Below are 27,058 nucleotides of genomic sequence, written 5' to 3' on the forward strand. Positions count from 1 at the left end.
TCTACACAGTGAAGTCCAGGCCAGTCAGACTATACTGTAAGACTCCACCCCCCACTCTCTCTCTCTCAAAAAAAAATCCAGGTGTTTTATTACATGTTGTAAATATATTATTTGGAAGTCTTTAGTAGTTGTTTTGCCTGGGTACTGGGAACTGAAATGAAGATCTTCTCGGGGGTCCTCTGGGCATGGCCTGACCACCCAGCCCCCACGGCCCTGGGCAGGTGAACTGAAGTCATCTGCCTGTTAAGCCCATGCACATCTGTACAGCTATAGCACAAATAATGCAGTGGTTTTTTTTTTTAGTACTTATTTATTTATTTATTATATATGGTGAGTACCACCAGAAGAGGGCATTGGATCCCATTACAGATGGTTGTGAACCACCATGTGGTTGCTGGCAATTGAACCCAGGACTTCTGGAAAAGTAGTCAGTGCTCTTAACCTCTGAGTCATCTCTCCAGTCCTACAGTGTGTTTTAAAATCTATAAAAGCTTGATACCTTTTATTTCCATTATCTTGAAAAAATCCAACTTTATTAAAAGTAGTCACTTGGCCCACACAAGTCACACAGCTTTCCTAGAGTCTAGAAGTTAATTCAGAAGTTAGATACACACAGTGGACATTCAATAGCCTCTCTCCTTTAACACTGCTGAGACTTTCTTGATTAGACTGAGTGCTAGGGTGTGTGCCATACCTGTCATATTTTATTCTTCCAATTTACTGATTATTTTCGGCAGTGGTGGCTATTGACCCCAGGGGCTGTGTACACCAGGCAAATGCGTTAAAGTCTTCTCTTTTAAAATGTCCCTTCTACCTGATGTCTAGCCCTTTCTTGAGTGGTTCCTGCAGTTCTAGTTGGAGCAATTTCCCCATCAAAGGAAGAGACCAGAATATCTACAGTTTATGCATTTATCCTGGTAGTGTCTTTCTTCTAGAGTAAACTGAGACCTCTTTTCTTCCTCCTCTTCTCTCCTCTCCTCTTCTTTCCTCTCCTCTCCTCTCCTCTCCTCCCCTCCCCTCCCCTCCCCTCCCCTCTCCCTCCCCTCTCCCTCTCCCTCCCCTCCCTTCTCCTTCTCCTTCCCCTCCCCTCCCTTCCCCTTCTCCTCCCCCTCCCCTCCCTACTCCCTTCTCCTCTCCCTTCCCCTAGCTTTCCTTTCCTTTCTTGTTTCTTCAGAGTTTTTTGCAAATTGAACCCGAGGCCTCATTCATGCAAAGTACAGAGAACCCTCTGACAAATTTTCTTGGAAAAAAAACTTCCTGGAGACCAGGTCTTGCTAAAGTTGCCCACGCTAGATGAATGAACTCAGGCGCCCAGGCAAACCTTGACCCTTTTCAGCTCCCTGAGTAGCTAGTATCTCAGGCTGTGCTCCTGGCCCCCCTCCTTTTACTGCTTAGCATTTTATTATATTACCTATATTAAGATACTGACCTTGGCAAGGTTTACATCCGATTTTTTAAATTAAATTTTATTTGATGGTTTATTTTTTAGGGTCATTCTAAAAGTTTACAATCAGAGCAGCATTTAAAGATTACATGATACATTATGATGATGATGATGATGATGATGATGATGACGACGATGATGATGATGATGAGTCTGATCTTTGGCGGGATAGAACCCATCACATTTCGTGTTAAAGGTCCGGTAGGAACTGTCCGTGGTCCTCCAGGCACAGACCAACCAGCTCAGGGCAGTGTTTACAGCTCCACAGCGCAGCCCAGGAACACAGGGGCTTCTGGGCAGGGGAAGCCGTGATCATCCAGCACCGAGGTTTCGAATAACGGGGCTCTTTCAACCGTTGGCTACATCTGTCCTTTTTAACATGCACAGTGGCGTTGGGATAGCCCCGACGGGGGAAAGGTCAGCTCATCCGAAGCAAAATTCCGCATCATTGAGCATCCCCCCAGAGTAGAACTCCTGCTCGCCCATGCGGCAGCCCTTGGAGCACGGGGGCGTTGGCAGGGTGAAGGCTCCAGTTAAAGGAAATCTCCCCGAAAACAGAACCCCAAAACGTCTACGTACCCTAGGATGATGTCTACCGGGCTGTGGGCTTAGGGTTGTGACTTTTTATTTATTTTGAATTAACTCCTGACTAATACCTCTTTAAGTAGAAAAAATAAACTAGTAGGAAAAAAATTAGCTAGCAGTGCAGAAAGCACAAATCCAAATTTCAAGTGCTGGAACCCACAGGCATGAAATGAAAACTTACTGTGAAGAGAATAGGTGTGGGAGAAGAATCCCACAAGCTGTATCCATCGTGCTTTAAAAGTTTGTGCAAGCTGGTGGCAGTGGTGGCGCACGCCTGTAATTCCAGCACTCTGGGAGGCAGAGGCAGGTGGATTTCTGAGTTCGAGGCCAGCCTAGTCTACAGAGTGAGTTCCAGGACAGCCAGGGCTACACAGAGAAACCCTGTCTCAAAACAAACAAACAAACAAACAAATAAACAAACAAAGCCAAAAAACCAAACCAAACACACACACACACACACACACATACACACACCTTGGTGTTAAAAAAGTAAAACAAAACAAAAAGTCCCAAACTCGCTACAAGTACCTTGGCAAGGGCCAGTGCGTATGTCCACATTGAAATTTGACTGTGGTGATCACACACTAACTTCGTGTTTGCTTCCTAAGTGGGGTTGTTCTTGGTTGTACCGATGATGCTTACAGGAGAAGTGTGCTCAGACTTTAGGACATTTGCAGAAGCTGCCTGTGGTGGCCTGCTCTTCTGTAATCCAACCTCTCAAGAGGGAGAGACGGGAGGATCACCATGAACTAAAGGCCAGCGTGGTCTACATCACAAGTTCCGGGCTAGCCTGAGCTACATAGACAGATTCTGTCTCAGCAGAACAGAATAAGAGAAATGAAGACAGGTGCAGAAGCAAACCCTCCTTACAGAGGTTTGTTGAAATCAAGATTATAGGCATACACTCTCACACCAGGCTTCCAAGAGATTTTAAGGTGATTTTTTTTCAAGCTCAAGATATTTATTTGTCATTTGTATCTAAAATAAAACAAGGAACTCTGCTTTCAAAATCCATCATTGGTCCCGTGTTGGCACACAGCTGTAAGGTATAGTGTTTCTCAGTGACGCATAGGTGTATTCTAAATGTATAATTGAGTGTTTGTCATTTCTATATGCTGTAGAAATTATTTAATCCTGACCCAGGGTTTCTACCCTACCTTAGACCATTTAATTTCCAGACAAAAACACATACAACTTTTTTTTTTATTTATTTACAGTAAGCCTTGAACAGCACGAGAGCTGGGCAGCTGCCTACCCTCTATTAGAATCCACTTTCCTGTGGATAACCCTGAGTTATACTGACTCATCTGGGCTGCCCTTAGCTCCAGTTGGCCAGCCCCCAGGGCCACAGCTAACCCAAGGCCGCTTCTTCCTCTCCTCCTGCCTTCTTCTCCCTTGTGGTCCCTCTCCAACCTCAACCACAAAACCTCAAGCCCACCAATGCTGTCTCCGCCCAGCTGTTGGCTGCTGGCTGGCATCTATGTTTACTGATCAGAAATAACTTGGGGCCAAGGCGTACGTGTGGACTCTCTCATCTCTGGGACAACCAGGTCTTGAGAGCATCTATAGTTTATAATTTAGCTTGTAATTATATTTTTTCTTCGTGATTTTCTTTTTGGGGGGGAATAGAATTATGGTTTTAAAGGCATTTGCATATTATATTTTGTTAGGTAGCATATCAAAAATGTATACTCAAATTGTCCTTATTCATAAGAGTGTGCCTGCCAGGTGGGGGGGGAATTGCAGGGTTTATTTATTAATCTTAACTGAAGTGGGTGGAATTAAAAGATGACTTTTTAAATGTATAAAGTTAAGTTTAGAATTGGGGAATAAGCTTCCGTCAGAAGTTCCCTCCTTGACAGGAACTAATTGTTGTATTTTTAAGAGGTAATTTGATCTCAGGCATATATAAATCCATATTGCAGTTAGCAAGTTCTTGATATTCCTATCATGAGTCATGATAGGAATCAACCGTTCACACATGTCATGTGTGTATGTATTGTGTGTGTGAATGTGTATGTAGTGTGTGTGAATGTGTATATATATGTATGTGTGTGTATGTGTGTGTGTGTGAATATGTATGTATAAGCAGTGTGTATGTGGTGTGTGTGAATGTGTATGTAGTGTGTGTATGTGGTGTGTGTGAATGTGTATGTATTCTGTGTGTATGTGGTGTGTGTGTGAATGTGTATGTATACGTGTTGTGTGCATGTGTATGTGGTGTGTGTGTGTGAATGTGTATGTATATGTGTTTTGTGTGAGTGTGTGAGTGTGTGTGTGTGTATGTGTGTATGTGTGGTTGAAGAATTTTTTCCTCTACTTCTCATTACCTTAACTTTTTAAATTCCTTTTGAGACCGGACCTCTGCTGAGCCTGCAGCTTATTGCCAGATTGCCTGCTCCAGCAGCTCTAGGGATCTGCCTTTCTCTCCTGCCGCCCCCCTGTCCGCCACACCCCAAGGCCCCAGCAGATCTCTTGGCTTTTAAAATTAGGGGTCCAGGGATTTGAATTTAGGTTCTCATGCATTTGAAACAGGTACTTTATCCATAGAGTCAACATAAACCAATGAGGCCTTTTTTTGGCTTTAGATCGATTTTGGCCTTTCATTGATCACTTTACGTTATTTAGACCATTTTTTGTTAAATGTAATAGTGAAGCCATTACTATTCATTTTCTGACTTAGTATGGCTGAACCTCAAGATTCATTTATTGTTTTATTATTATTAGTTACTATTATTATTGTTTTGATATTTTTGAGATAGGGTCTCTGTATGTATCCTTGCCTGTCCTGGAACTTACAATGGTAGGCCAGGCTGGCCTTGAACTCACCGAGATCCACCTGCCTCTGCCTTTCAAATGCTGGAATTAAAGGCTTCTAGTACCACACCCAGCAAGATCTGCTGGTTATTACAACAGCATTTAGTTGTAATATTAATTATTATTAATATTATAAATATTATTATTAATTGTAATTATTATAGTTATGTTGTAAGCTTTACCGTCTTGCCTAGGGCCTGTCCTTATCTGTGGGTGTGTCCTCGGAGGAGGTCACCTCTGAGTTTCCTGGAAATGAGGCTGTGTTCTGTGTCAGTGTGGCCTGACAGCAGTCACCGGGTCCCGGCTCTCCAAGCTCCTGTCACCGTATGTCTCATGCGTCAGTGTATCCTTGGGGTAGCCATGCAGCGAGACTTCATTCTGGTGGCTTGGTCCTGGGAACTGTACAGGTAATTGTGTATGCAGGCCCGAGGACATCTATTTCCAGTACAAAGATGCCTCCCTCCGAGTCCCAGAATAATTAACCAGGGCGCTGGGGAGTGGCTGTTCCCAAGGTCTGCTGCTGGCTCTGGGTCCTACATTTCATAGACAAACAGCTCAGAATTCACCAGGCTGGACATTTTCAGGAAAAAAAAAATCCAACCAAGCTATGCAATTAGATATTATCGTGGTTGCTTATATTTAAAATGAGGTAGTTCTTTGTTGTAGACCCACGGTCCTCACCCTTCCTAACGCTACGACCCTTTAATACAGTTCCTCGTGTTATGGTGACCCCCACAACCATAACATTATTTTCATTACTACTTCATAACTGTAATCTTGCTACTGGTATGGGTCATAATGGAAATATCTGATGTGTGGCCCCTGTGAAAGGGTTGGTCAACCCATGAAGGGGTCACAACTCACAGGTTGCTAACCGCCGTTCTAGGGGTTAGACTAAGTTGCTGGTCTTATAGGAGGGTAGAAACCTTCTTTAAGGCTGAAATATTTTAATTATGTTTGCTGTTCTTTTGGAGTTAGGAGACATTTGACTAATCTACTTAAAATTGTGAGTGTGTCCACCATACTCTAGCATCTGATAGATTTAAAGTATTATTTTTTATTCATTCATTCATTCATTCATTCATTCATTCATTTATCTGTTTATTTATTTATGTGTGTGTGTTGCTAGCATGTCATGTGTATGAATGGTGGTTGAAGGACACCTTATGGGAAAGTTGGTTCTCTCCTTCTGCCATATGGGTCTTGGGGATTGAACCCAGGTCTTTGAGCTTGGTGGCAATCACCTTGAACCACTGAGTCATCTGGCTCTGATAGATTTTTTTTAAATCTTAAATCTATCATAAAGGCTTTTATGAAAAGCTGCTTTCAAATATCAGTAATGACAATGAGAGATTCCTGTTTTTGCACGAGGGGGTTTCTTTCCATATATAAGCTAATAAGCAATATTCTATATGGTCTTAGAACTCTGAACTCATTAGGGTTAACATTTGCCCTTGTGTCATTAAATTTAGGGCATTGGTCTTCTAAGTAAACCCATGAGTCCTGTTGCTTACCACCAACACTGATCTTAGAAAGAGAAGCCACCCAACTGAGCCAGCAGGCAGATACAGCACTCTTATCTGAAGAGAAATCTGCAAATGCTAAAGATATGGTGTCTCCGATAAAGGACTCTTGGCTCTACCTTAAGGCCTGTGACTTAATTAGCAGCAGCAGTGAGTTCTCTTGAAAAAAGGGAAAACCAAAACCCTAAAAAGAGAAACATGTTACAAACTAATCTCAATGATGAGCTGTTATCCCAAGGGGCCGGCTTTCCTGACTGCTCACCGTTGGGTGGCTTCTCTTTCTAAGTGAGGACCGAGGCTTCCTTGCTTCTTCCTTCCTTCCTTCCTTCCTTCCTTCCTTCCTTCCTTCCTTCCTTCCTTCCTTCCCCCCCTCTCTCTTTCTCTCTCTCTCTCTCTTTCTTTTTATTTATTTGTTTTAGAATTGCCATAAGGAAGGGAAGATGTGTGGGACAGTGGTGGCACACGCCTTTAATCCCAGCACTCGGGAGGCAGAGGCAGGCGGATTTCTGAGTTCGAGGCCAGCCTGGTCTACAGAGTGAGTTCCAGGACAGCCAGGGCTATACAGAGAAACCCTGTCTCGAAAACAACAACAACAACAACAACAACAACAACAACAACAACAACAACAACAGAAAGGGAAGATGTTGTATTTTCTCCATGAGGTAGGATGTAGCATGTCAGCTCATCTCTTTTCCTGTCTTCTCACTGTTGGTGGAGATAAATCCTTTAAAGACCATTCCTAATGTACACAGTGTTTTAACTAACAGCCGGAAATATTACCAGCCCCCTTGGGTGAGTCTCTGCTCAAGGATATTGTCTCTTTAGTGCCCGTTGCCCCTAACATTCTATTTTAAATACAAAGCAAACCCCCAAGTCCTTTAGCTAACTAAGCAGGGAGACTCTTGTGAGGCAGGGTGCCCAGCGGTTGATCTTATTTGTGTGTTTTGACCTCTTTCAGTTGACCTCCCTCCCTTCTTCTGGCTCCATTGTCTCTTTCTGAGAGAAAAGTTAGTCAGTGAACTGGAGCAGCCCTTCTCTGTGGAGTGACACTAGACATAGCCAGTCTAGTGTCTGTCTGTCTGTCTGTCTGTCTGTCTGTCTGCCTCTCTCTCTCTCTCTCTCTCTCTCTCTCTCTCTCTCTCTCCCTCCCTCTCTCTGAAAAAGGGTTTCTCTGTGTAGGTCCTGGGATTCACTCTGTTGACCAGGCTGCCGGTGAGCTCAGTGATCCACCTGATTCTGTCTCCTGAGTGCTGGGACTAAAGGCATGTACCACCACTGCTGTGTGTGTGTGTGTGTGTGTGTGTGTGTTTCCAATCTAGTTTGTAAAAATGGGATAAAAATAGCAACTCTATTCAAATAAGTGTTTCTTTTTGAGACACTGTCCTATGTAGCCCAGGCTAGCCCCACACTTGCTGTGTAGCAGAAGATGACTTTGAACTTCCAATTTCCTGCACTTACTTCCTGAGTTTTCAGTTGAACACCACGGCACCTGCTTTTCTGTGGTGTTGGGGCTAGAACCCAGGGCGCCGTGCATCCTGGACAAGCAGGTTTTTGGTTAAACACAAAGATTTATCTATTTATTTATTTTTATGGCACGGGAGTGTTTAGCTTACATGTATGAAGTTAAGCCATATGCATGCCTGGTGTCTGTGGAGGTCAGAAGACAGTGTCAGATACCCTGGAACTGGAGTTTTATGTGGTTATGAAGGACCATACTGGGACTCAAACTTGGGTCCTCTAGAAGGGCAACCAGTTCTCTTAACCACTGGGCTGTCTCTCCAGCCCAAACAACTTTATTTGATAACTTTATGCATCAATGGAAGGATCTCAGCGCTAAATTGTAATGCACATCTAACCCCAGGGTCTTCGCATCACTGGGAAGCGAGGCGAGCGAATGCTTTTCCGGATGCGGACATTGCTGTTTCTGGTTTCATGCTGTAACTTTTCAGGACTTGCTCAGTGCTGCGGAGGCGAGAGCAGCTCTGGAAAGGGAAGCCAAGCTCTACCAAGACCGGCTGCGTGCGTCCCAGCGAGCCTGGGAGGCTTCGAAGCAGGAGCTGAGCCAGCTGAGGACGAGGTGCCAGGAGCTGGCGGCGAGCTTGGAGGCCAGCAGGGAGGCCGCCGCAGCCTCGCAGAGCCGCAGCTCCGGCTTCAGGGAGAAACTGGCCGCTCTTCTTCGCAGCAGATTCGACACGGCTGAGACCACAGAGGACGCCATATTGGAGAGGATTCGCGAGCTAGGCAGTGAGGAAGAGAACCAGAAAAGGGTGAGTGGGCCGTGGCCGCTTGCTTATCACTTCCTCAGCCTTCGCTCAGCCTGTTCAGTAGCCATTTCTTGGGATCAGTGAACATATATGGGGCATGTGCCCCACTTCCACCTGTACATGGGGAGGTGGGAGTCACTAATGGCGTTGGCCATCGCTCATGGAGCTGGAGAATCCGGTTTCTCCCATGCATTACTCACGGTGGCGTGAACTCCCCCAAAACTCTGAGATTAGGGTTTCTGAACATTTCAATGGCTTTCTTTCCCTATTTGTCCTTCTCCCTCCTTTGCCACCATGTGTCTGCGTGTTGTATGTACGTATCTGCATGTCTGGGTGCATGTAGTGGCACGGGCCTGTGCTGACTGGAGGTGACTAGCAGTGTAAGACCCGAAAAACGAGGGCGCCCCAGTGCCCCACGCCTCGGAAGGCGACACCCATGTCACTCGAGAGAAATGGTCTTGATGCAATAAGCAAAAGGATTTTTATTCCTCTGGGGTCCACAGCCGTACACCGGGCAGGGATAGAGGACTGCGGACCATGAGTGCAGAATTGGGACAGCTTTTATAAGTTTACAACAAAGCCTGCGAATCACAAACCAATCATTCCTTAGCATCAAGAGCCCGCGTAGTGCAAGCCAATCGATTTGTACCACTCCATAGTTTTTAGGCCAATGAGTTTAAATTATCGGAGCCAGCGCTCTGTGGACCATTTAGTTTCCTATTTTCTTGGAGGTCTATAGCTGCGTGAACTCCTGGGTGGAGGTAATGGCATAAGCAGTTTACAGAAGCAAGATAAGCAGATAATTAGCTCATTTCCAGTTACCTTATGGGGCCAGGATCACCTATTCAAGGCCTTTTTGGAATGCGACCTTTTACCTAGTTTCTAACAAAGGGCGGGCTCTGGAATATGAAGTGTTTGGAGCTCCTTAAAAGGCTGGAGTTAGAGCTTCTTTGGAGCGAGATAGCATTTTAAGCTTCTGACTTCTTGGGGTCATTAGAGAGTTAGGCTGTATTTTCTATCCTTTCAGCAGGAGTCTACTTTTGTTGAGGAAGATTCTTTGAGTCAACCCCAGAGCTTGGCAATGTGGTCAGCTTCACTAGACAGCTTGCTCTGGAGAGTCCCTGTCTTTGCCTTTCAAAGTCAGAATTATAGGCAAGACAGCAGGTCCGTAGGCATTGTGGTTTAATGTCAGTTCTGGAGATCATGCCTGGCTGCCTGGCTGCCTGGCTCACACAGCGAGCACTTTAAGCACGGGGCTATCTCCCCAGCCCCAATGATTTCTTTTCTTTTTTTCTTTTTTTCTTTTTTTTGCAATGTTGATGATAGAACCCAGATTTTCTTTTACTTTTTAAAATTTTTTTTTATTTTTATTTATTATTATTTTTTTTATTGAATATAATCTTCATTACATTTAAAATGGTAAAACCTTTCCCTGTTCCTCTGCTCCCTGAAAACCCCCAAACCCCCTCCCACCCCCTGCCTCCAAGTATATGCCCCTCCACCCGACCCACTCCCACCTCTTCCCCTCAATTTGTCTTTGTTGGGGCATCTATTGAGCCTTCACCTGACCAAGGACCACTCCTCCCACTGATGCCCGACAAGGCATTTCTCTGCCACATTTTTGGCTGAAACCATGTGTACCCCTTGGTTGATGGTTTAGCCCCTGGGAGTCCTGGGGTGTCTGGGTGGCTGACATCATTGTTCTTCTCATGGGGCTGTAGACCCCTTCAACTCCTCTAGACCACCCTCCAAATCCTCCATTGGGGACCCCACGCCCAGTCCAATGGTTGGCTGCTAGCATTTGCATCTTTATGTGTAAGGCTCTGGCAGGGCCCCTCCGGAGACAACCATGAAATGCTACTTTTGTTATGCACTTCTTGTTATCCACAGTAGTGTTGGGGTTTGGTGACTGTTTATAGGATGAACCCCGAGGTAGGGCAGTCTCTGGGTGGCCTTTACTTCAGTCTCTGCCCCACACTTTGCCTCCCTTATTGCTTCTGTGAGTATTTTGTTCCCTTTCTCAGAGGACCCAAAGCACCTTTACCTCAGTCCTCCTTCTTCTTGAGCTTCCTGTGGTCTGTGAATTGTAACTTGTTTATTTTGAGCTTTTGAGCTAACATCCACTTATCAGTGAGTGCATACCATGTGTGTTCTTTTGTGATTGGGTTGCCTCGCTCAGGGTGACACTTTCTAGTTCCATCCATTTGCCTAAGAATTTCATGAATTCATTGTTTTTTAATAGCTGAATAGTACTCCATTGTGTATATATACCACAAGAACCCAGATTTTCATACTTGGAGGAAGCTCTATCACTGAGCTAACCCTCCTGACTTTTAAAGATTTTACTTTCTCATCTTATTAGCAACTAGTACAAAAATCATAGTCCGCGTTCAAAATTGCAAAATTCTTCATCGTGTCTTTTCTTTTTTGGGGTGAGAGTGATGTTTATGAGGTAGAGTTTCATTATGTAGCCCAGGCTGGCTTCCAACTCACAGTAATCCCCCTGCCTTATAAGGCCTCAGAAGTGCTAGAATTGCAGGCTGGTTCTACCACACTCCCCAGTATGCATTTGAATCTATGGTATTCATGATCTTATAAAATAAATATACAAAAACCCCCAAATATCAGCCACACACAGCTTTCTACAAGGGGTTTAGACTGTATCCCACTGCCAGCCACATTTACTGTGCTAACACCGGACCTGTGAGCCACTCCAGATGGGATGAATGGAAACTATAAATTGCCTACGTTATTTATGATGAGGGTTTGCTTTCCTGAAGGGTCAGGTCAGGCCAAGTCTTGCTAGGAAATCAGTTATCAATATTTGCCTCAAAGTTATTGTTTAGTAGAAGCATTCAGTGGAAGCATTGTTATATGCCCTTCCCACATTGCCTGGCCAACCAAAACAACAAATGTTAACCATTGCTGCCGTGTCTCTTTCCCTCCATCCTCTCTTTTGTCCTCTGCACACTGTGCTGGGACCCAGGAGAGCCAGTGAGGAGACCTACTTAATAAATAGTAACAGGGGCCATTAGGGTATGCAGTAGATCCATGTTTAATTTTGCCATTATTTGTGTTGTCATTGTCTACAACGTTCTCCTTCGTGGAGCTGACGTAAGCTCAGACTGTTACAGGGATTGTCGATGCCGGATTATGATGTGTGTCCTAGGCAGTGAGTTTTGAAAGTAAATGACATCATGTTTACTTTGCTGTGAAGAGACACCACGGCCAAGGCAACTCTTAGAAAGCACAACAACTTAATTGGGGCTGGCTTACATTTTTCAGAGGTTTAGACTGTTACCAGCATGGTGGGAAGCATGGCAGCATCCCAGCACATGGTGCTGGAGAAGGCAAGAGTTCTACGTCTTGACTGAAAGGCAGCCAGAAGGAGGCTTTCTTCCATACTGGGCAGAGCCTGAGCATAGGGAGTGACCTCAAAGCCCACGCCCACAGTGACACACTTTGTCTAACACAGCCACACCTACTCCAACAAAGCCACACCTCCTAATAGTACAACTCCCTATGGGCCAAGCATTCAAACACACCAGTCTATGGGCGCCATATCTATTCTAACCACCACACATGTGCCTGTAGAATCGCACTGTGGATAGTTCTTTTGATGTTAGACTCATTCAAAGGAGTCAAGTCATCTTCGATGCCGCTCACCCACAGGTCAGTCCTGTGTCTTTTCTGTTCTTCTCCTCTCTTCTCCTGTCCCTGGTAACTATAGTTTTTCTTGTCTAGTGCTTTATATTTGGCCTTTCTTCTCCTTTTAAAGAATCTGCATATAGCTGAGATCATGTAATATTTTTCTTTCTGTGTCTGATTTCTTTCACTTAACACAGTGTCCCCTAGGTCCATCCATGGTGTAGTAAAAATGGTAATAGGGGAGATGGTATAGTCACTAATCTGTCCTAAGATATTTACTAAATATTTATCTTAGAACATCTTTATATACCTTAAATTTGTAGAATAATTTTTAATTTTTTTGTGAGTGAGTGAATGTGGAGGGTGAGCATTGTGTGTGTGTGTGTGTGTGTGTGTGTGTTTATAAGTGAAGGCACTGTGACTGTGACCTTTGGGTCAACATTGCCCCTTGGGTACCACCCAGTTATTTGTCTTTTTTGACACAAGATCTCTCACTGCCCTGACAATTCCTAGTAGGCCAGGCTGCCTGGTCATTGAGCCTCAGGGGTCTGTCTCTCTCTACCTCACCAAGCCCTGCTTCTGTTATGTGGGTTCTGGTGGCTGAATCTAGTTCCTGGTCCTTGCAATGCAAGTGATTTACTGACTGAGCCCTCTCACCAGCTCTATAATAACTTTTTTTTTAAAGTTAGTTTGGGAATATATTTGTAAATAAAGAAAAAAAATGCGTGCATGCTCTGCAAGCAATTCTCATGGCCACTTTAGCCCAATGCACAGTGTTTTGTTCTGTTTTTGTTTTCTGGGCTGCAGCCTGTGACATATATACACCACTGAGGGTAAATCCATTTATTCCTGTGGCTCAGTTTACACCTAGGAACTCAACAGATGCGAGAATCATTTACAGAACTGGGAAGAGCGTCAGAAAGTCATCTTGAGTGGTGATACGTGTGTGTTAGTAGTTAATGTCCCCCCCCCCATTTTATTGCTTTTTTTCTGTGTATGTCAACTTCCCTTTTCTATTTTAATTCCAGCATGAGGACAAGGTAGACAGTTGTCAGCATGATGCATATGTTTATTTTCAAAAGCAAAGTAGTGAAATAGGTTGGGCTAGTTATCCCTCCCTCTCTTCCTCCATCTCTTCCTCCTTCCACCCTCCTCTCTCCCTGCCTCCCTCCCTCCCCATACAAATAAGAGCGATTCTGTCTTTTTAGTATCTTTCTCCATCTCCCCTACCCTGTAATTTTTTCTCAGCCACACTTGCCATTTAAAAAACCCCAAATCAAGCATAGAGCTGGTGTCTCGTGTGATTCCTCTTCAAGTAAAATCAGGAGAAAATGGATTCTGCACATTGTCTTAGAAATGTTTGGAAGAATAGGCGCTTAACAAATTGATGAATCTGTGTGGCGGAGGCTGCTGCTTCCCGCCAGCTGCTATGGCTACAGGCAGCCAGCTGTTGGGTCACGCTGTGTGAAGGCCCTGCAGGCTTCCCTGGCACAGGGTCCATCTCCTGTGCGTTCTTACCTGCCAGATGTTGCTTCTCTTGCTGCCTCCTTCCTTGGCTCTCCATCCTCCCTCTCCTGGATTTCCAGTTCTTGGTAGAATCGAGGACATCATCCCTCACATCTTCAGTAAGTCATCTCTTCTTCTTCCTTGAATTTCTGCTTCTGGCAAAATATAATTTTCTCTTAAAAAACTGTTATCATATCTTAGAGCAGGGATTCTTAACTAGGGTACTGTTGATATTTAGACTCTCTAGTTTTGTAATTTATTTATTTTGAAGAGAAGATCTTGCTCTGTAGCCTGGCTGTTCTTGAACTCATGATCTTCCTGCCTCGGCCTCCTGGGTGCTGGGTGTGCACCAACGTACCCAGCTCTGTATGGGATAGTGTGTGTGTGTGTGTGTGTGTGTATGTGTGCACATGTTGTATGTAGATGTGTATATATGTGAATATATATGTATATATATGCATGTGTACACACATGTGTGTATGTGCTTGTGTGTGGTAGCATCCTGTGTGTTCTAGGGTATTAGTAGCATCTCTAATCTCTTTTTCTTAGATTCCAGTGGGACACTCAGCCCCAATTTGAGACGACCACTGTGTCTTTAGACACAGCCAAATGCCTCCCTGTCAAGAGCACAGCCATCCCTGATTGAAACCCTCTGCTTTAGATGAAGGTCCTACTGCTGGATTCAAAAAGGGCTTTTTGGATATTATGTGGCCTTGAATTTCAGGACACAGAACAGATGTTTAAGAACAAGGACTTCTTGCATGATGGCCAAAACATGCAACACGTTTAAAAGATTTTACTAATGCATGCTCTGCAAGCAATTCTCATGGCCTCTTTAGCCCAATGCACAGTTTTGTTTTGTTTTGTTTTGTTTTGTTTTGCTGAGCTGCTTCCTGCAACATAGTGTAAATCACTGAGGGCACATCTATTTTTTTTCCTGTGACTCAGTTTACACATAGTAAAATTTTGAGGTAAAAACTTTGACAGTTTGAGGTTTCTCTTAACTTACTAATCTGGATGAAAATTGTTTCTATAGAGATGATATGTATGACCTGATCAATTTCTCTTCATTTCTTAAACTAAATCTAGAGCCACACAACCCCATTCATCTTGATGCAGACAGTCTGCTCTTTCTGCTCTTCTTTACTAGACTGCTAGCCTCACCTGGAAAGCCTCACAGTCTGGCAGCTCTGCAGATGCTGTGGACCCAGCTTTCATGTTCCCAAAGACCGGAGGGAAGTTCTACACCCCAAGTCCTCCAAATCTCATAACCCACCATCCTTTTCCTGCCACTTCCTGGAGCAGACATTTCCTGAGAGCAGCAGACATGCTATCATAACAATTACTTTCCTGCTCGCTCCTGGATATAGCACTGTCTGAGTAGCGAGAAGAACGGTGTCTCCATCTTCCCTGGTTGCATTTGATTCCTAGCAATGCACCACTAACTGTGTTATGCCAACAGAGCTTCCTAGCTTATGATTCTGGCAGTTAGAATTCTACAGTCGAGGGGTCATTAGGGCTGCTTCCTGTGCTCATGCAGCATACCTGGCTTCTGATGACCCCAGGCCCTCCCCGGCTGGCACACAGGTTTTCTCCACACTCTCTTCCTTTCATGTATTCCTGTTTTTGCATCCAAGTTTCTCCTTTTATAAAGACAGTGAGCAAATTAACCAGATCTCACCCCAATGACCTTCTTGTAAATTGACTGTCTCTGCCAAGAACTTATGTCTAAATAAGTCCCATTTTGAGGTCTTGGACTAAACCAACCTGCTTCTGGGTTAGCTGGTCAGTATTGTTGGCTATACATACTGACTCAAAGGAAGAGGAACTTGGTTGATGTTATGCCTTGCTACCTGATAACTTATTTTATATACTCCCCAAAGTGAAAGATATTATTTGAATAAGAACAAAAAGTTGTTTCTGTCCAAAAGGTGCCAGACCTTAGGTGTTCCAGGAAGCTTTGTCTGGCTCTAGAGCTCTTGTGTTGTTGTTTGGTAGAGGTTCAGAGCAAAAGGCCTCTCTGGGGAGATCAGCAGACCCTTGTCCTTGGGAGGTGAGGTATCTTTGAGGCCATTGTGCCTTTACTTCCCAAATTTCCTTCTTTTTTGGAGGATAGATTGCTAAGTTGCCTCTTTAACCAGGTCAAAGTGTGTATTTTTTGTGACCCCCCATTTATTGCTGAGCCCCCACATCTTCAGCAGAGGAACCCTCAGAACATCAAGTGTACATGTTGATCACACTGAGGTCTGTTGGTTCTGTAGACTTCTTGGTGTAAAGCACAGCAGGTGTGTAGTTTGGGTGGGAACACAGGCAACTGGTATCCAGTGTTCTCAAGAATGGAGTCAGATAATGACACTGTTAATGTTTTGGAATAAATTTATGTAAATTTAGTTCTGTAAAAAATAAAACACCCAAAACTTCAGTGTGTTGTATTCCCTGACAGCTAGCCAAACTTCAAAAGTTCAGCTTTGTGATGAGATAGGTTGAGAAAGGCCTTAGCTCTTTGCTCCACTGAAGACCCAGGCCCTGGTGTAGCAGTTTGATGCATTCGCAACAGTCCAACCACTCATTTATTAGCAGTCTGCAAAGTGGCCTGAGTACAAATTTCAAGGCTCTTTGGAGCATTCTTGGGTCTACATAGGCTGTGTGCAGGCAGGACTCCCTTGACTTTATTTAACTCGAATACTTTTGTCTCTTATATATCTTATCATATAGAAAGATTTCTAGCTGACCAGAGACTGTAAGGTAGAAAGTTTGGGAAACACAGGAAAATTTCTTTCTTTTATTATTTTGAGATGGGATCTCATTTAGCTTAGGCTGGCCTTAGAACTTGTTTTGTAGCCAAGTATATCCTGATTTTTCTGCCTCTACTTCCTAAATGCTAGTATTGTAAGATAGGTCACCACATCTGGTCAACAAAGGGAAATTTCTGAAGGCTAAAAATTACTCTTTAAGGAAAGAACATATGATTGGGCGAGCCCATACTTTGGAGCGGACATACCCATGACAGAGACAGACACACTGTACTGAACTCCAAGCCCATGCACTGGGTGGGGGTGGTTCTAGGAGCTGACAATGCAGAATCTTCTGCTCTGTGATAATATTACATTTTTCCCTGGGGAAAAACAGTTTCTCAAGTATGGCTGTGTGTAATTTCCCACCAGGCACTGATGTGAAATACCAACTGAAGTACAGAATGAATTGTATTCTAGGCTTGGTACTCTGAAAGCCATGAAAGCATAGATGGAGATTTTAGCTTGTTCAGTCTGGCTTCCTCCAGGTGTCACTTGTGTCTAACCTGGGACAAGCAGTTTACAGGTCTCTGGTCTTCTCCATTGACCTGGACCCCTGCCTGTTTGCTGCCTGGTATTTAGACAGCTTTAATCATCAGAAGAAGCATTCTCTTTTATAGGGATGCTTGGGCTGAGGGTGGGGATCATGAGGTACAGTCTTTGGTAGATCAGGCTAGCCTGAAACTCCTGACAGCCTTGTTTCCATCTTCCATTGCTGAGAATTTTCTGTTTTGATTTTAATGGGGAATTATTTTAGAGATTGAAGACACTCTCATACAGGGTAGGCATGAGCTGAACAACTGATTTATGTACCCAGCTCTGTGACGGAGTCTTTTGAAAGTTTTTTTTAAAATGTATTTATTTTATTACTTTAATGTGTGAGTATTTTGACTGTATGTATGTGGGATGTACCTTGGAGGTCAGGAGAGGTCACTGGGTCCTGGGACTGGGGTTACAGAAGTAGTGAGCTACCATGTAGGTTCTGGGAATTGAACCCTGGTCCTCTACAAGAGCAGCAAATGCTCTTAAGCACTGGGCCATGCCTCTGGCCCCTCGTGATGGATTCTTAGGGCAACCAATGAAGTGCTAATAATTTCAAATGACTTAAATGATTTTTAAACTGCTAATAGGTAAAACAAAAGATGGAAAGTTGTATACATGACATAAACTTGACTATATCTTGACAATATAAAACTGACATATTATTTTAAACAAGTAAATATTTGTGGTCTTTGTTTGGAGGATCATAGGATTTCTTTTTTCTTTTTTTTGCCAACTTATATTTTTGGCCTTTAATGAATATTTCACTATACATATTTATTGTATTATATTATCTTACAAAGGGACGGATAAGAATTCAGGTAAATGTGGACTTTCTTTTCTAATTTATGTTTATTGGAACTTCACTGAAGGTCTGAGGGTGAGCCAGACCAAATCTTACCTATAATCAGATTTCAAAAATTTTGATGGCAGCTTCAGTGTCTCGTGTTAGCATCTCTGTAGAAATGAGTAGGGATGCAGGGAAGAGCCTGTTTTCTGTTCTTAATTTAGACTATAACAAAGCTAAACCAGTCAAGGAGATTAGCATTGTAGTGCTATGTAAACATCCATTACTCTTTTCCTTTCTGCTTCCAAAAACAAGAGAAAACACATTTATTCACCAGTAGTTTATCCCAATTTTATAGTGTTCAACATTTCCTAAAAACCAAATTCACAAAATCAATGTGGGTGGTCTGAAAGTGTATTTTAAGTGGGTGATTAGACTTTTGCTCTTGGTTTCAGGGACAGGACCATCAAGAAAAAAGACAGGGTTCCTGGGAAGGATGCCAATACTGGGGAAATGTTTGATGTCACCATATTAAAAAAAAATTGACCTTTCAGATACTAAAATGATAATATTAGTATATAATTATACCACTGAAGTCTATGACATGAATAACCAATATTCATTAGAAGGCTAAATAGAAGTCTCTCCAGGTTGCTTCTCTTGATAAATAAACGCGATCTTTAATCGACTAATTGTGGTGGAAGCGTCTGTCTTGGGAAACGATATTTTTTGTGTTTTTTGAAATTACTTTTTTGTCTGAACCTTTCCCCCTTCCAGCTTAGCTTCGAAATCTCTAAATTTATAACAGTTTTGTATATGTAAGTAAATGATATCTGTAAATATTTACTGACTAAAGTTGTTGAAGGAATTATGGAAAAATGAAAAACATCCACCACCATCAGTTTGATACCTGTCTTAGTTAGGTTTTATTGCTGTGAAGAGACACCATGACCAAGGCAACTCTTTTTTTTTTTATTCGATATAATTTATTTACATTTCAAATGATTTCCCTTTTCTAGCCCCCCACTCCCCGAAAGTCCCGTAAGCCCCCTTCTCTTCCCCTGTCCTCCCACCCACCCCTTCCCACTTCCCTGTTCTGGTTTTGCCGAATACTGTTTCACTGAGTCTTTCCAGAACCAGGGGCCACTCCTCCTTTCTTCTTGTACCTCATTTGATGTGTGGATTATGTTTTGGGTATTCCAGTTTTCTAGGTTAATATCCACTTATTAGTGAGTGCATACCATGATTCACCTTTTGAGTCTGGGTTACCTCACTTAGTATGATGTTCTCTAGCTCCATCCATTTGCCTAAGAATTTCATGAATTCATTGTTTCTAATGGCTGAATAGTACTCCATTGTGTAGATATACCACATTTTTTGCATCCACTCTTCTGTTGAGGGATACCTGGGTTCTTTCCAGCATCTGGCAATTATAAATAGGGCTGCTATGAACATAGTAGAGCATGTATCCTTATTACATGGTGGGGAATCCTCTGGGTATATGCCCAGGAGTGGTATAGCAGGATCTTCTGGAAGTGAGGTGCCCAGTTTTCGGAGGAACCGCCAGACTGATTTCCAGAGCGGTTGTACCAATTTGCAACCCCACCAGCAGTGGAGGAGTGTTCCTCTTTCTCCACACCCGGCAACTCTTATAAAGGACAACATTTAATTGGGGCTGGAATACAGGCTCAGACGTTCAGTCCATCATCATCAAGGCTGGAGCCTGCCAGTGTTCGTTCAGGCAGACATGGCCTTGGAGGAGCTGAGAGTTCTTCATCTTGTTCCGAAGACAAACAGGAGAAGACTGACTCCCGTGTGGTTGAGAGGAGGGTCTCATTGCCCACCCCCACAGTGACACACTTCTTTTGACCAGGCCACACCTACTTCAACAAGGCCACACCTCCTAATAGTGCCACTCCCTGGGCCAAGCATATTCAAGCCACCACAATAACAAATACAGGTTTATTTCAAACAGAGGAGAACACAGCTACAAAATGACCTATTTTAAATGTAATTTTTACATGGAATCTGGAAGTGGGCATCATAGTGGTTATGCTTCTTGGATGGAGTGTTGGATCTGAACACTTAGTTGGGTCTAAACAAGGCTTCGCTTTCTTCTCTGTCTTTGTTTCCAGATGGCCTCTCAGCTCGAAGCCCAGATCTCCGAGCTTGTTGGGAAGTTGGGAAGTGAATCTGAGTCTCACCAGAAAGCCCTACAGAAGGCCCATGAAGCCGAAAAGAAGTTGGAAACTCTTCAGGGTCAACTTAGCCACCTGGAGGGAGAGCTGCTTTCTGGTGACGTCATGAGAGACAACTTGAATCTAGAGAAGCAAAAAGTAATAACAGGATGGAGAGTTCATGTTACAAGTGTCTGTCATGTGCTAAAACTGTACCTGAGAATGTTCTGTACATTGCAGTGTTGACACTGATCATGTCTTGACTTACAAGCAAATTCCAAGGAATAATAGGTCTCTTACAATTGTTTAGGGTTCTTTTGATTGTCAATCCAGGTAACCTGGTATATATTTATTGTATGTCTGTTATCTAAGATATTGGGATAAGGTTTGGGATACATGAAGTATAATATATAGTTTCTATTATTAAAGGCTCAGGGTTTAATAGACAAGATAGGCATTAGGATACCCTGCTGTACTAGCATATATGTTATAGCTGCTACAGTACTAATAAAGTATTATATAGAAAGTATTATAGGCATTTCTGGATAAGGAGATTTTATGTAGATCAATTTATCTATGAAGGATAAATAGGATTATAGTGGGGGAAGAGGCAGATGGTATAGAGGGAAACAGTTTAAACAAAGGCACAAAGCTTTATAAATGCTAAGTTATCACACATGGTGGAATGTGGCATCCTTGGTGGGGCTACGACAAAGAGAGGATGGGATGCAGAGATCCTTTTAGATCTGAAGATCCTTTTGTGTCCTACAGAATATAAAGTATAATGAATTGCCGTGAACATCACAGTGCAGTCATTTGCTGCCTGATGATGCTTTTGCTAGCAGTAGGCTGTTTGTATGACAGCAGTCCTGTATGATCATACCACACAGCAGTAGAACATATGCTTACCATGCACAGAGCCTGAAGCCACATACTCAGTGCCTCAAAAGTTATTATAAAAAAGGATAAACTCATCAAGTGATGTTGACACTGTCCATGGCGCTCACCCAGAGACAGCACTGTCTGATTCTGCAGGTTTCAGAACCTACTACATCCACTGTTGAGCAAGCCATGACTGGTGGAGATGAGATGCCATGATGTGGCAGTACCTGTCCTGAAGGGATAGGTTGGAGGAGTCAAGAATAACGTGAGAGAACAGTACCCCCTAAGGACCTGAGTATGGGGAGGACATCATAACTTTGAGGTTATTATAACTTTGAGGTAGTTTTACAGAAAAGTGAGTAAGTGGGCCCACTTGCTCTGTGCTCAGTGTAAATAGAAGGAAGGGGTGCAGAATCACAAGAAGAATTCAAAACAGCAGGGTTGAAGAAAGGTTTTGTTGGTAATGGTGAAGAGGTTAGCGCTTGTGAGCTACCAGGGTCCATGGGAGAGAGGGCAGGAACAGAAAAGGAGGCACGGAGGATCAAGGATATAGGGACAACATTGGTCATGCCAGACACTCTGATTAAGAAAATGGTACTTGAGAGACTAACCCTTTTCAATTATTTGTACTTAAAAGAAACTGAGGAGCCAGGCTATGGGGGCCCATGACTTTAATCCCAGAAATTGGGAGGCAGAGGCTGGCAGATCTGTAAGTTTGAGGCAAGCCTGGTCTACAGAATGAGTTCTAGGACAGCCAGGGCTACACAGAGGAACCCTATCTTGGAAAACCAACCAACCAACCACCCACCCACCCACCCAACCAACCAACAAACCAACCACCCACCCACCCACCCACCCACCCACCCACCCAACCAACCAACCAACCAACCAACCAACCAACCGACCAATGTACCAACCAATGAACCAAACAACCCAACCCAACCAACAGAGAGAGAAAGAAAGAGAGATGGAGAGAGAGAGAGAGGTTGAGAAAGTGCCATGGCTATATTGATGGTCAGATACACAGAGATGCCAATCCACAGGAGGCAGGTGGACTAGGGCGTCATTGATATAACTAGTGTTCTGATGGGGATGGTGTCGGATGTGGCAGGAATAATAGCTTCTTCCATTATGGGGACATGATCCTCCTCCCGCCTCCTCCTCCTTCACCCCCTTCCTTCTTCTGCTTCTTCTGACAAGGATTGGGATTCACACTGCAGCTCAGGCTGGCCTGGAACTTTGAACCCCAGGCTGGCCCTGAACTTGTCGAAATTCTCTTTCCTGCCTCCTAAGTGGTAGAATTACAAATGTGAACCCCTAGGACCCATCTTTGTGTAGGTTGATTTCTCTTCTCTTCTTGCCCTATAAATGTATTACTAGTCTTAATCAAAATTATGCCAAAATAGTTTTCAGTTATGAAAGCAAATTGCATAAGCTAATTATGTCCACGGTGAGTTTTCCACAGATGCAAGTAGTAAGGGCAAGTTCATGTAAAATTGAAAGTGAGGATGCACAGAGATTAAATGCTAAATATGACCTAGGCTCATGCAACACAGAGTAGAACACGTGGTCTCTAACTCATGCTATCCTGTAATCCCAATGAATAAAACACACAGCAACCCTTTATGTCTCTACAGTTGAAGATTTTTAAGCCAGTAAGGCATGTCTATAGAGGGCTAAGGCACAGGGCTGTGAGATTGAGAGTAGTCTGGGCTACATATTGTGTGTGTGTGCGCACATGAGTGTAGGTGCATGAGGAGGCCAGTAGAGGGCATTTGATTCCCTGGAGCTGGTGTTAGAGGTGGTTGTGAGTCACTTGAATAGATGCTGGAAAACAAACACGGGTCCTCAGCAAGAACAGGTCATATACTCACCTGCTGGGCTGTTTTAGCTCCATCAACTGTCATTTTATGGGCCAGTTAAAGTCCTCGAAAGGGCTTTAGTCTCAACTGAATCCCCTTTTGCCTGTTTTAGAGCTGCCACACAGAGTAAATGGGGCACATATAGAAGCAGAAAGAGATTTTAAAATTTTAGATGTTAAGCCTCTCTTGGATATGTAATTGGCAAAGATCTTTTCCCAGTGGTCTGCCGATCTGTCTGAATGCTGATGTCCATAGGCATGTGAAGTTATTTCTGGGTCTTCAACTCAACTCTGTTAGTCAACATGCCTCTTTCTATGCCAATACCATGCACTTTTTGTTCCCAGCTCTGTAGTACAACTGGATATGAGGGATGATGATACCTCCAGCAGTTCTTTTATTATCTAGGATTGTTTTTAGCTCTACTGCGCTTTCTCTCTCTCTCTCTCTCTCTCTCTCTCTCTGTATGTTTCCATATTGAAATTTGTCCTTTCAATTTCTGTGAGGAACTGTGTTGGAATTCTGACCAGGATTGCATTGACTCTATAGATTGCTTTTGGTAGGATGGCCGTTTTCAGTATATTAATCCTACTGATCTATAGCATGCATCTTCTTCCTCCACTTAAAATACAATCAATAGTAGCTAGGTCATGCTCAAGCACAGATAAGAAATGAAATAAAATCCCAAAGGGAGAGCCACCAGGGCACGAAGGGACTGACAGCGTGATATACAATTGTGTGTGGCATCAAAGCATAGCAGATGATGCTATATTGGTAGTTACTGTAGTTTATACAGATGATTAAGTTGTATTTATCTGGATGCTACTTAACAAAATTGGAAAATATACACTTACAGATAATGTCATCCTGATGACTGAAATATAGATAGTTCTGGGCTTTAAGCTGATACACTTAAACTGCAGGAAATTATTCTCAATTCAACATCTAATTGCCTGAAAGTGCCAGATGCTGAGGAGTTACTGCAACAAGAAGGAGATATCAGAGATAGACTCCAATCCTGCAATTATCATAGAGCAAGATGGATTAATGCTCTCGATCATCACACAGATGGCATTCTGTGTCTGAACTTGAAACAATAGCAACCAAACGAAGGAAGAGCTTTAAGCTCTGAGGGAGTTTACGCTGTCAAAATGTGAACTCTGGGGGCTAAAGAGATTCAAGGGTGATAAGCACTTGCTGCTCTTATAGAGGGCCCTGTCAGATCCACCCACACGGTGTCTCACAAATGTCTGGAACTCAAGCTGTAGTTCCTCTGGTGCCCTCTTTTGGCCACCTCCGGTACTGCATGCATATGGTGCACATGCATGCATACATACATACATACATACATACATACATACATAGTACATACACTCACACTCACCCACGAGCAAAAACACACATGAAAATAAGTCAAATATTTAAAAGAATGCAAACTAATTTCACACAGTTCAGCTTTAGAGTGCTGCTCACCTATGTTGAATTAAACACTTTAAAGATTCACTTCCTAAATCTCCCCCTCCATGTGTGTGTGTGTGTGTGTGTGTGTGTGTGTGTGTGTGTGAATAGGTCAAAGGTTGGAAATGTGTCTTCCTCAGTTGTTCTTGGTCTGACTTCTTGAGAAAGGGTCTTTTCCTGATGCTTTCTAATTTGGTTGTGCGGGCTGGCCAGTGAGTCCCCAGGCACACTCCTGGCCCTGCCTACCTATGCCAGAATTACAGAGGCACATTCAGTGTCTGGCTGTTTAATTTTTTTTTTAAGATTTATTTATTTATTATATGTGAGTACACTCTAGCTGTCTTCAGATGTACCAGAATAGGGCGCCAGATCTCGTTACAGGTGGTTGTGAGCCACCATGTGGTTGCTGGGATTTGAACTCAGGACTTTCAGAAGAGCAGTTAGTGCTCTTACCTGCTGAGCCATCTCACCAGCCCCATGGCTGTTTTAAACATGCGTGTTTTGGGGCTTACACTCAGGGTCTCTTGCTTGTACTATAAACACTTTACCAACTGAGCCACCTCTCCAATCTCGTTAAAGCAGTTTGACAAAAACAAAACAATAATAACAACGAAACCACACAAAACCTCTTGTTTAGCTTTTGTGTCTATATGAAGGACTTTGGTTTTGAAGTGATTGCTAAGTGCTGGGACCGCCTGGGAGGGGCATGGCTTCAGTGGCTCTTTGCTAAGACATGGAGAGAGACCGGGCTGGAGTTAGAGGTATAGCCCATTCATCTTATGGAAGGGCTTAGAAATGTAGTTGATATTGAACTGATGTCCAGGTTATGGGCCAGGAAAGTCCAGACTGTTTGGACAGGAAGATGGTAGAGATTGGTTTGATTGTTCAAACCTTCACTACCAAATCTTAAGATCAGAAGGACAGCTCTTGGATGGCCTTAAAGAGAACCACCTGTAAGCTTTTGAGAAAGAGAAGGATTTGGGGAGACTGCATATTAACTTCCATGTCCTGTTTTCATTTCTGTTTCTGCGTTTAGTATCTGAAGTTTCTGGACCAGCTGTCAGAGAAAATGAAATTGGGCCACGTAGCTGCCGAGCTTGGCTTTGACGTGCGTCTGGATGTAGTTCTAGCTCGCATAGAGCAGTTAGTTCACCTTGAGAGCAGTGCTGTCATTGAAAACAAGACCGTGGCTCACAACTTACAGAGAAAGGTAGGCAACATTGTCTCTTGTAGCACCGAGAAGAGAAACTACTGGAAATCCCAAGCGTTTAAATGGTCTTCTCCCACCATGATCAGTAGCACGTTTAAGAAGCATTTTATAAAGTTATGTATTTAGGAGCTGAGTCTCAATTCTACGGTCTGAAGATCAGAGGGCAGCCCTTCCCTGATGTGGTCTTCACCTCCATAGCCCAGAATAGTCACTAGAACCAATTGTCTGTGTTTCATGCAGAAGGTTGGAGGAAGGGAAGAGGGAGGGAAGCCCAAGATGCAAATGTTGTCTTGCAAAGGAGATTCTGGAAGAAGCTAGCTGAAGTTATGTTTATAGCATGGTCGCAGTTCTCCTGGCCAAACCCTGTTGCAAGGGAGTCTTGCAGACGCAGGCATTAAACTCCTAGTTTCTGCTCTTCTGAGCGGAAGGGGCGCCGGGAGCATCGGGCAGTTGTGTATGTTCCAGCTCTATTGAACAGCAAGCACAGAGAAGGCCTCTCTTCATCCCACTGAAGGCAGAGTTAGAGATGGTTTAGAGCAATGAATGAATGAAAGAACAAATAAAAAGGATAAAGCATAATTATTAGTCTTACAATTATCAGCATCAGAGAGAGGAAAAAGGAAACACAGATGCGTTCTCACAATGCTTCTTAGGAGAAACATTTTGTGTAGAGGCTGTACAGTGAATCGCAGCTGGGTCCTTGGACTCTGCCAGACGGTGTAATCTGGGGCAAATCGCATGCTTCTGTCTGTTTCTTCATATTACAACAGGAAAGGCATACACCCCACAGAAGAGTTAATATAAGAAGCAGAAAATTTGACCTATGAGACAGGTCTCATAGAATAAACTCTGTTCTCACATGGCCTCTACCACAGTTTACTGTGTCTGCTCTCTCCCTCCCTCCCCCTCTTTCTCTCCCTCCCTCGCCCCCTCTCTCTCTTCCTCCCTCCCTCTCTCTCTCCCTCTCTCTCTCTCAAAAGGAAAACCTGGTTGCTGTCAGGGATGTCGAATTGGGCCACAATTATTTCTTCACTTCTCCTCAGAGAATTGATTTCCTCTCTTAATACCCAATGCTATTTCTTCTTAAGGATTATATCATCATTGCAATTACCAGTGTACAGAATCTGTCAGTGGACATTTGCATCAGAGTGCTATTTGATACGAAGTGGGTGAAGGCACGGGAGTGGGGGGTAGGGGTGACGGGTGGGGGGTGAGGGGAGTTGGGGGCAGGCTGAGTTTGACCCATGGTATCTAAGAAGAGAAGCTTTTCCCTAACACCAACATACCACACACACACACACACACACACACACACACACACACACACGCTATGGCATGCATGTGCCCCCCCCACCATATACACAATAAATAAAAATGTATTAGAAAAGTCAGATAGTACCACACCCCTGGGAACTTAAGTGAACAGTCAACACTTAGTGGATTCTGTGGGAATGCAGTAGGAGTAATGATGATGATTATAAAATAAGGGTGACAGAGGGCTGTGATCGGCAGGTGGGTGCTAGGTCCTGGCAGGAGAAGGAGAGAGACTGAGCAAGATAGGTAGAC

At 43.6% G+C, this 27,058-nt stretch overlaps 1 protein-coding gene across 1 annotated transcript in view; it reads left to right on the top strand.

Annotated features, from left to right (window-relative positions):
• The window catches only part of Ccdc170 (coiled-coil domain containing 170), a 75,575-nt gene that overhangs the window by 33,165 nt on the left and 15,352 nt on the right, over positions 1-27,058 (top strand). The window contains exons 6-8 of the mRNA XM_052169503.1: positions 8,319-8,636; positions 20,042-20,242; positions 25,319-25,492. Of these exons, the coding sequence (XP_052025463.1) occupies positions 8,319-8,636; positions 20,042-20,242; positions 25,319-25,492 (693 nt within the window). The remainder of the gene's footprint in view (positions 1-8,318; positions 8,637-20,041; positions 20,243-25,318; positions 25,493-27,058) is intronic.

Source organism: Apodemus sylvaticus, chromosome 23, assembly GCF_947179515.1.
Source record: "Apodemus sylvaticus chromosome 23, mApoSyl1.1, whole genome shotgun sequence".
Classification (NCBI taxonomy): domain Eukaryota; kingdom Metazoa; phylum Chordata; class Mammalia; order Rodentia; family Muridae; genus Apodemus; species Apodemus sylvaticus.